Raw genomic sequence first — 10,726 nt, 5'->3', positions numbered from 1 at the left:
TATTAAAAAAGTATTATTTAAGCTAAAAAAATATATCATTTTAAAAATAACAACAAATTCATTTCATTGTCTGTACCGCTTATCCGATCTATACTCGGGTCATGGGGAGCCTGTGCCCATCTCAGGCGTCATCGAGCATCAAGGCAGGATACACCCTGGATGGAGTGCCAACCCATCACAGGGCACACACACACTCATTCACACACTACTGGCAATTTAGAGACTCCAATCAGCCTAGAAGTATGTCTTTGGACTGTGGGAGGAAACCGGAGCACCCGTAGGAAACCCACCAAGCACGGGGAGAACATGCAAACTCCTCACACACAGTGAGCGGGAGTGAGACTCGAACCTAGGACGCTGTGAGGCGGAAGTGCTAACCACTAAGTCACTGTGCCACATAATGATAATAAAAAAAAAACTCCTCGTGAGCACCAGCTACATGTCCCCACAAGGTCAAAACTGTCAAATATACCTATCCTTGTTGGGAATATACACACACACACACACAGAGTGCATTTGTCTTACTGTCCTAGTGAGGACCTTCCATTGACGTGCTAAGAAGTGCAGAAAATTAATGCTACACCTAAATATATTAAAACCCTTACATTTGTTTCTTTATTATTATTATTATTATTATTATTACTACTACTTTAAAAAACTGTTTGGCTACATGTTCCTACAAGGTCAAAACTGTCAAATATGCCAATCCTTGTTGAGAATATACCTAGAATTCACACATACACACACACACACACACACACACATACAATAATAAGGTGGTTCCTCCTATAGAAACAAATAAACAGAAGCACAGAAGCAAAGGATTCATAAAACTCCCCCTTTCATATAAAATGATACACTATTCGAACAAGTTAAACACTTTCATTCACTACTGATCTGATTCAATTTAATTCCCAACCTAATATAATTGATACATCATCAGCAACTGTTTCATCCTGGTCAGGGTCATGGTGGACCCGGAGCGAGGCAGTATAATTTAACTGGTTAAGAAACCAGTTCATTGCAGGAGTTCATGGGAAACTCCAGTGCAACAGGAACATGAGTTCAGGTTCAAACCAGCCTGGAGGTGTGAGAAAGCAATGCTCCTTGCGACACAGCTGCTCCACATGCCTCAGTTCGGTTAAATTTGACATATTTTGATGTCACACTTTTGATATTTGTTTTCAGGAACAATACATTTAAAAGCCTTTTCAGTTCTTTCATTTTGTGTGTGTGTTTGTCTGAGTTGGTATTTTCCCTAAATCTGCTCGCCCAGACTGAAAAGTCAGCTGGAGAGTATACATCGATTTCCAATAGCAATAATGGTTTTTAACCACTTTCCGTTTAGTTTAAACTGGATCTAGGCTTATAAATTGATCCAGCCACATTATGCTGTTGTACTGATTTTCCACTTGGAATCTGTTCAGTTTGCTTTATAAGCTCTGGACTACAGATATAATCTACCAGTACAAAACACTGGACTGGATCAAGGACTATAAGAAAATATGTATTCTTATAAATGGCAGGCTATGTACCCATATACAGACAGGTGACAAACATGGAAAATCTCTGTAACTATGGCTTCTCTGGAACTATACTGGTGCTCTTTAAAAAGATATTTCCTGAGTGGGTGTTTTGATGAGGGTTGAGATTAGTGCTATCTAACACATCAGTCCAAAATCTCCTGGGGGTTGCAATCTGGTGACTATGAAGGCAACAGCATAAGATTTACATCATTTCTGGAATCATCACTGCATTCCGTGAACCCCAGGATGTAGGTGGAGTCATCCTGGAAGAGACCACACCCATCAGAACATAAATGGTTCATTTTAGGATAAGAAATTGTTGTACTGACTCTTTCCTCTGAAGGGGGCAAGTGGACTCAAACCATGACAGCGTAAAAGAGCCAATTATAATCCATATCATCTGCCAACTGTCTGTATAGGTGTTAAAATACACCAATCAGCCATAACATTATGACCACCTGCCTAATATTGTGTTGGTCCCCCTTTTGCTGCCAAGACAGCCCTGACCCAATGAGGCATGGACTCCACTAGATCCTTGAAGGTGTGCTGTGGTATCTGGCACCAAGAGGTTAGCAGCAGATCCTTTAAGTCCTCTAAGTTGTGAGGTGGGGCCTCCATAGATCAGACTTGTTTGTCCAGCACATCTCACAGATGGTCAAATGGATTGAGATCTGGGAAAATTGGAGGCCACACCTCAAACGCGTCATTGTGCTCATCAAACCATTCCTGAAATATTTTTGCTTTGTGGCACGGCGCATTATCCTGCTGAAAGAGGCCACAGTCATCAGGGAATACTGTTTTCATAAAACCATGCAACAATGCAACACCCCACAAGAACTCGCTTAAATCCATAATTTTTCCTGCTTCTAACACATCAACTTTGAGGACAAAATGTTCATTTGCTGCCTAATATATCCCACCCACTAACAGGTGCCATGATGAGATGATCATCAGTTATTCACGGCACCTTTAAGTGGTCATAATGTTATGGCTGACACCTAAATATATTTTATGTTGCACAATATTTTCTTTTGTTGGAGCTGGAACACTTGAGAAAAACTATAGAGAAAGGAACATGAATAACCCCTGGTGTTTGTGCATGATGGAGGAACACCTACAATACTGTCTTCACCTCAGTATAAACATAGGAATGTATCTGACAGAAAACTGTAAAGCTTTGCTCCTTTTTCCAGTAAACACTGTGTTACGTGTCCATTTCGCACCCTTTCTATTTTGCACTTAAGTACACCACATGGCCAAAAGTTTGTAGTCACTTGACAGTCACACTCATACACCGTGTGACATAAACAAAGCCACAAACCTGGAAGTGAAGAATTGTACAGAATGTCTTTGTATGCTGTAGTTTTACAGTTTCCCTTCACAGGAACTAAGGAGGTCCAACATGTTCCAGCATGACAATGCCTCATTGTGCACAAAGTAAGGTACATGAAGACAGCTTTTACCAAGGTTAAAGTGAAAGAGCTCGAGTGACTCGATGGCTCAATGAACTGAAACAGCAACTGTCTGACTGCTGGACTCAGTACCTGACCTCACTAATGCCCTTGTAGCTGACTGAGCACAAATCCCCACTCCAAAACTCTAGCAGAAAGCTCCCCAGAAGAATGGAGGTTATTATAACAGCAAAGAACAACTAAGAATGAGATGAGTATTAAGTATTTTGTGTTTATCGCCTAGATGACACAATACACTAAATAGTAATAAATAAATACCTTTATGATAATATATGTCTAAATTTTAAGTCAAGCTCTTACTTCATGTATAAATTATTAGGAACTGAAATATAGTAGTAGTTTTAACTTCTCTTTTTGAAGACCCATTCAGCTGTGCACAGACTTAATCACCTAGAGATCCTGCCTGCGCAGGCATCTAAGTAAACAATTGAAACCCCACTGCATTTCATACATGAATGAATACTGAGCAAGATCAGCCAGCGTCTGTGTGTAATAGTTGGTCACCGACTTATGTATGAACACACACATTCCTTTATGACTTCAACTAAATGAAGAGTTACACCGATCAGGCATAACGTTATGCCTAATATTGTATTGGTCCCCCTTTTGCTGCCAAAACAGCTCCAACCCATCGAGGCAAGGACTCCATTAGATCCCTAAAGGTGTGCTGTTGGTATCTGGCACCAAGATGTGAGCAGCAGATCTGTAAGCTATGAGGTCGAACTTACAGGACTTAAACAATACTTTTGATAGATACTAACCACTGCAGACCGGGAACACTCCACAAGAGCTGCAGTTTTGGAGATGCCCTGATCCACTTGTCTAGCTATCTCAATCTGGCCCTTTTCAAACTCGCTCAAATCCTTACGCTTGCCCATTTTTCCTGCTTCTAACACATCAACTACAAGGACAAAATGTTCACCTGCTGCCTAATATATCCCACCCACTAACAGGTTCCATGAGATCATCAGTGTTATTTACTTCACCTGTCATAATGTTATGCCTGGTCGGGGTATTTAGATGTTAAAACATAATATATACTATAATATTTACCCTACTTTTTAGATATGTTAATGAATGAGTATCCAACAAGATCAAGATGAGTATAAAGTGACTGATTACAATATTCTTTTTAGATATGGCGTCTATTTTTATTTTGAAAGCTTAATTAAGCCACCATACAACATACCAACACACATAAGTGAGTGATGTGGAATTATCCTACATTAGAAGACACTCAATAACAAATGATAGCAACTGAACTAATAGCACTATTTTTAAATGTGGCATTAAAGACCTAAATGAAAATGCTCTTAAAACAACTAAGACAACTTATCATGTGGTGTCCAAAATTTGCAGGTTTGGACATCATAATTTGGGTGTGACCCAAATGTAAAGGGGAGTCAGGTGATAATAGAGTTTAATAAGGAATTAAACACATTTGGGTTTGCTGTTTTAGGAAAACAATCCATACAAGAAGAACCTTTATCTAAGTTTCATAATATCTAAGTCCCCTGCATATGTTCCGGTATCATGACCATCACCTCCCCCTCCATCACCACTTTATCTCTGACAGAACAGGAAACAGAAATGAAAGCAAATGACATTTTGATCTTCTTCACCTCTGCCTCAGCGACCACCTCCTCCCCGACAAACAAAGGTGCTGGGAAGCGAATTTCCTGGTAGAGAAACACACAGCCTTTGCCGGGCATTTTGGTCCCCAAAACTGCTGAGATGAGGCCATTAATCAGCACGCCGTGAACAATGGGAGCTTCAAACGAGGTCTTTTTGGCAAACTCAGGGTCAGTGTGGAGCGGGTTCGTGTCTCCTGTTAGCTCAGCAAAAAGTGCGACGTCTCTGGCACTGAAAACCTTCGTCAGCGAGGCTCGGGCTCCAACGTGAAGCATTCTGAGAGCGCATGACTCTGGGATGAGGTTCTTTGAGGTGCCAAATACTGCTGTGCTCAGAACATGCGGCACACTTTTCCCAAACAGGGTTCTTCTGAGAATGAAGGCCATTTTCACATGCGGTCTAATACAGCTCCAGGTCACGACTGTTTCCAGATAAGGCTAACAAGAATGGCGAGACCTAGAAGGACAGAGAATAAATGGCGTTAACATTCAATAACATGATGCAATGTGGTACGTTTACTGTAAAACTCCAACATGATTCCTTTTGCTATGAAAGATGCATCGCCTCTGTGCCCGAGAGGGGGAGTGGCCTCAGCTATCCTCAGCTAAAACGAAGGAGGAATGGACCAATTAAAGAATGCATGGCCTATGACTTACACCTTTTTTCCCCCCTTAATTTCAATCATTTTTCTCTTTTCTCTCTCCTTCTGTTCGAGTACATGACTGCTTCCACACTAAGTCCTGGCATGAGCACCTGGCTCACATAACATGGCCACTGTGACCATAACAGTGCTGTTACTGCTTCTGCTTTCCAGCTGGATAGGTATTTTAAACAGCAGTTAAATGAGTTACGCTCAAACAAACACAGATATCCAGATACGCTGTAAACACCAGAACCTTTCTGATGCTTTTCCAAGGACATAAAAGATGCAGAATGGCAGCTGAAAAAATGGCTAGTCTGACAGCAACCAGAGCTGGGGTTATACCTGCTTTTAACAAGATTTCATGAGGCAGACCATGAACATTAATTTACAGAGTTTTTGAATAATAACCACATGAACAATTTGAGATTTCAATACATTTCAAGAATTCAAACCTGCTAAAAAAAATCTTAAATTTTATGTAGATATACTGTGTCTCCTGGAATAGTAAATACCTTCTAATCACAATGACGGCAGAAAGTTTAGAAGAGTCGTTAAGCCAGACAAACATGCCATTTTAAAGGTCAGCATAGAAACCTGATTAACAGGGATGTTTCGCCTCGGAGGCAAAGTGAAATCCATCTAGTGCACGTCACGTTAAATTCTTTGGAGGAAGCACATGAAATATATACGCAGGCTACCTCCACGTGCACATTTCACTGGACCTTAGTGTGCACTCACGAGTGAAGTAAATCCCTTCATGTGCAGGGAAATCCTGTGGTCATGTATTGTTGCCTGAGAGCAAAAAAAGGGGATTACAAAACGGATGGAATCACACTTACTGGAAATGACTGTAAAATAGTACCATAGTGTGACAATAACATGACTGAAAAGTAGCAGGATGTAAGCATCTATCATAGGTTGCGATGCATTTGTGTCCAGTCATCGCTTTCCCTGGACAGACTCATCACTGCCATCTGCTGGTATATCAATGTTTTATGAGCATTGGAACATTTTGTGATGCGACATTATCATGTTGGTAGTGGCTACTGTAAGATGAGTAAAAGTGTGGCCATAAAGGGTATGTATGGGGATTATTCAGATAGGCTGTGGCATTCAAATGATTTATATAAAGAGCTGAGGGCAAGAGGCATTTATTATCGCCACACATACATTACAGCACAGTGGAATTCTTTTCTTCGCGTATTCCAGCTAAGGAAGTTAGGGTCAGAGTGCAAGGGGCAGCCCCTGGAGCAGGGAGGGTTAAGGGCCTTGCTCAATTGCCCAACAGTAGAGCTTGGTGGTGCTGGGGCTTGAACCCCAATCCTCCAATCCACAACCCAGAACCTTAACCACTTTAACCACCACTGCCCCCAATGTGCCAACCCAGTGTACAAACACAATACTAAAAACCCCCCTATCAGCATGAAAGGTTGACATAAGGCAGGTTGGATCCAAGGATTCCTGTGGAATTCTGAACATATTAACTGCATGTATTAGATCAGGCCATTTTTCCTGCATCTAACACATCAACTCTGAGGACAAAATGTTCACTTGCTGCCTAATATATCCCACCTACTAACAGGTGCCATGATGAGGAGATCATCAGCGTTATTCACTTCACCTGTCAGTGCTCATAATGTTATGCCTGATCGGTGTATTTACAATAAACAATACCTAATTACAAGTAGCCATTAATGCTTACATTGGAACAACTAGAACCCTAGTGCAAAATACTTTCAAACCACTACAGCTGTCCGTGAAAACAACTATTTTATATCATTCGCAAACTTTGGATATCTCCAAAATCCAGTAACAAACCAACCTGTGTGACTCTAAAAGCACATGGTTTGTTTTCGTACGCTCCAATCAGTGTTAGCGCACTCCACAATTTCACCAGACCCCTAGCAGAAGATAAAAAGCAATGATCAGTATGTATTAGGCATGTGCATATATTATGTTGTACAATATAATGTACGGCAATTTTTAATGCAAAATACAAATATAATAAACACTGCTTTTGCTTTGGTAGGTGATTGCCTTATAAGCATTGTCTGTGCTCCTGAATTAAGCCTAAATAAATCAATGACATAAGGACAGACATATGACTAGGATCCTTATTTCGGACAATAATTAATGAATGGAATTCTATTCTGTTCACCATACAAGTAATATGAAATTTTGAATAATCAAACTATTAAATTCCAATGTTAAAAAGTATGCTATTTGCAGGAATTAAAATAAATAAATAAATAAATGCCCTATACAAATGAACCCAATTACGTTAATTAAATTTGACTTAAGTGCACTGTGTAACAGAATGCAGTAACATTACCCAAGAACATTATGTTGTATTTTGTACATTATTTACTCATCATACTTTATATTTTAACTTGTAATTTTATTCTACTTTTAAATCTTACTTGAATGCTAACATATGCTAGAGCTAAGCAGCTCAGCAAGTGTAACATTTTTACGGATCCAGATTATTCCTAGTATTTTACAAAGAAGAGAGAAAGCATGGCTCTCTTGGCTCCTGATCACAGATGGCTGTGGCATCGTCAGGATTTGTGAACTCGTGATTTTTTCCTGTCCTCATTTTACATTTTAAAAGGTTACACAAAAGAATTGTAGCGTACCTGTTATACACTCGCAGTATGGCTGATAACGTGTGCTGATCAAATGTCAGCAAATCAAATGGTAAAGCAGCTCCAACCTACAACACAGCATCAGTCTGATAAATCCTCTCATTCATCACAGTTAATAAGGGTGATATGAAAGCATTTGAAAACTGTATACTAAGTGCTCCTTACCTCTCCGTATAAGTCTTTAACTCCAGAGATGATCAACTGCTTAAACTGTTCTGGACTCAGGGTTTTGCTGCGGTTTTCACAAACTCTTGAGCAGGAATGAAAAACCATATGTGACAAGATCAGGCTACAGAATTTTTTTTTAAAGTGAATCGAGACACAAGAATCTAGTATTCTAGTATTAGTATGTATGGCCAGCTTAAGACTGTCTGAGGCTTAGACAAAAACTGACTAGTATTTTGGTCACTTTAAAGAAAATTTTTAATGTGTTTAAAGGTGGACTATTCCATTAACATCAATCTTTCTAACTTATATTTTAATGTATTTGCACACAGTCATGGTTTCTTCTCACTATATAGTCTAATTATTTCTAAGCCATGATCAAAATCTGGCACCATTTGTTTAGAAAAACATCCAAATGGCTTTTACTCCATTTGTATGTTCCCTATATAGGTATAATGATGGGGCTGTACATGCAAGATATAGAAATGTTTCATTTTGGCTACAGATAATGTTTGTGTTCATTGGTTATCAGTGTTATCCTTCAACTGCTCACTGTTTGCCACAGTGGATCGGTCAATCCGAACATTTGGATTTGGCACAGGTTTTACGCCTGATGACTTTCCTGACACAACCCTCCCATTTTATCCAGGCTTAGGACTGGCAGTGAGAGTTAAACTGTCAGTGACTGGGTTAATTCCCTACCTGGAATCGAACCTGGGCTACAGCAGTGAGAGCATGGGATCCTGTCGCTGGCTCTCCCATATTCATGCTGTCTTTATATTCTACATTTGGACGCATTTAGTGCATTCTTGTTTTCAGATGCTTTCAGTACCTTAAAAAACTTATTCACTGTGTCTTGTGCTTAATAGTTCACTCAGTGATAGAGACCCATAGCAGCGGCATACACCTCTTCTTGTTGTTTAACACATGTTTCATTTGGTCCTTCACTTAGTTTCAATTCAAAATCTTATTTTTTTCAAGGAGTATTTTACAATTTGTGCCCATCAACACCCATTCACCACGGATATTCATGTTTCATTTATCCTATAGCTGGCGCTATAGATGTTAACTGGTGGTGTAACGAACATAAAACAAGCAGGACACACACCAAATTCAAGAGCAACAGTTACTTTCCACTTACAGGTTGATCTTCATGTAGTGGTACTCCGAGATGTTTTTGTAAACAACTCGCTCATAAGACTTAGGATTCTCCTCCATAACGAGCATCACACTGTGAGAAATAACACATAATAATAAAAGAAATAATAAAAAGCAATGATTCATAATATTTTTACACTCACATGTATAACATGTTAAAAAACGTGGTAGTTTAGTGGTTAAGGTGATTAGAAGGTTGCAAGGTCGAATCCCAGGTCCATCATACTGCCACTACTGGGCCCCTGAGCAAGGCCCTTAACCCTCAATTGTTCAGTTGTATAAATTTAGATAAAAATGTAAGACGCTCTAGATATAGGCATCTGCCAGATACCATAAATATGGTATGGTCATGCCATGTTAAAGTTATTTAACACATCTAAATGTTAAGGAAACTATAAGGAAATAAAAGCTGAAATTCGGATTTATCGTCTCATACTCATCTTTTGATCTAAAAGCCAAATGCCTTCAGTGCATACAAAAAATAATAATAATAATTCATCATAAAGAGGAGTATGTATTTTACACAGTGGCTCATCTCTACCAATACTGTCTGTATATCTATAACACTGAACCGGTTCGAATGATTCATTAAAAAGAGCCGGTTCATGAGAACAATTCATTTTTGTCTGACTTGTGAATGAATTGTTCTCATGAACCGATTCGAATGATTCATTAAAAAAGAACCGACTCATGAGAACAATTCATTCACAAGTCAAGACAAAGCTACACGTAGTTCTCGCAAAGGGACAACACAAACTGTTTAGTAGACAAAATCAAAGCATTGTGAAAAGAGTCGGAACCGCTGATATGGCAAAAGTCATCGTTAAATCAAAACAGGATAACCCGGGATCATCTCGACTCATGAATCGAATCATCTGAATCCTTAGTTCACCAAAATACTTTATAGCAGCGGAAATGTTTAACGTATCGGAGCATTCGTATCAAATGCAGCAACTTAGTAAAGAAACAAAGATCCAGAAACCAGAAATCTAAAACACATGGACGTATAAACTTTCAGCCATTGATAGCTTCATGTTGTGAGATCCACCACAAGTTGTACTGCCAGCATGGTTCATCCATCTAAGCAAATCTACACAAAATCAAAATCATTGTCGTTTGGGCATAATGGATGTTTATGACGTGTACACGTGCAGCCATATGAAGATATGAAAATATATAAACAAGCAATCTGGAAAAATCACAGAATAATACCTTGAAGGTGTCCTACTTCAGCATGCGCACATTTTGCTATAGAGTCGTATGGAGGGGTGCACTCACGAGTTTCGTAGATGCGCTGAAGAAACGCAGTCCAGTTTGACTTCTGCCGTAAACAATTGCTCATTATTTAAACAATCGTGTTGTTAATACTTAGTTATAATAATTATTTTTTTAAATTAATAAACAAAATAGGCGATGCACGGGGGGGGGGATGTACTTAATAATAACAAGGCATGAATAAAATGTGATAACAAAATATGGCGCATA

General features: G+C 39.3%; 2 protein-coding genes across 2 annotated transcripts; both read right to left on the bottom strand.

The window, feature by feature from the left end:
* Positions 1-4,127: 4,127 nt before the first annotated feature.
* LOC131342481 (hydroxyacyl-thioester dehydratase type 2, mitochondrial-like) lies at positions 4,128-5,016 on the bottom strand. Its single transcript, XM_058373441.1, has one exon. The coding sequence runs from the start codon at positions 5,014-5,016 to the stop codon at positions 4,504-4,506; it is 513 nt and encodes a 170-aa protein (XP_058229424.1). The 3' UTR covers positions 4,128-4,503.
* Positions 4,948-10,503, bottom strand: rpp14 (ribonuclease P/MRP 14 subunit). The gene is made up of 6 exons (XM_058373442.1): positions 10,454-10,503; positions 9,225-9,314; positions 8,084-8,168; positions 7,910-7,986; positions 7,096-7,174; positions 4,948-5,086 (listed from the first exon to the last, which is right to left on the bottom strand). Exons 2-6 carry the CDS (start codon positions 9,308-9,310, stop codon positions 5,030-5,032), a joined length of 384 nt encoding a protein of 127 aa, XP_058229425.1. The 5' UTR covers positions 9,311-9,314; positions 10,454-10,503; the 3' UTR covers positions 4,948-5,029.
* Between the last annotated feature and the right edge of the window lie 223 nt (positions 10,504-10,726).

The sequence above is a fragment of the Hemibagrus wyckioides genome, linkage group LG21 (genome assembly GCF_019097595.1).
Source record: "Hemibagrus wyckioides isolate EC202008001 linkage group LG21, SWU_Hwy_1.0, whole genome shotgun sequence".
NCBI lineage: Eukaryota > Metazoa > Chordata > Actinopteri > Siluriformes > Bagridae > Hemibagrus > Hemibagrus wyckioides.
Note: the sequence above shows the minus strand (reverse complement) of the source record. Positions and strands in the feature narration are given on the sequence as shown.

Coding starts and splice junctions, on each gene's coding strand:
- LOC131342481 (XM_058373441.1), bottom strand. CDS start 5,016: ATGGCCTTCATTCTCAGAAGAACCCTGTTTGGGAAAAGTGTGCCGCAT.
- rpp14 (XM_058373442.1), bottom strand. CDS start 9,310: ATGCTCGTTATGGAGGAGAATCCTAAGTCTTATGAGCGAGTTGTTTAC. Junction 7,987..8,083: donor TTAAAGACTTATACGGAGAG/GTAAGGAGCACT, acceptor GCTGTGTTGTAG/GTTGGAGCTGCTTTACCATT. Junction 7,175..7,909: donor ATACTGCGAGTGTATAACAG/GTACGCTACAAT, acceptor ATCTTCTGCTAG/GGGTCTGGTGAAATTGTGGA.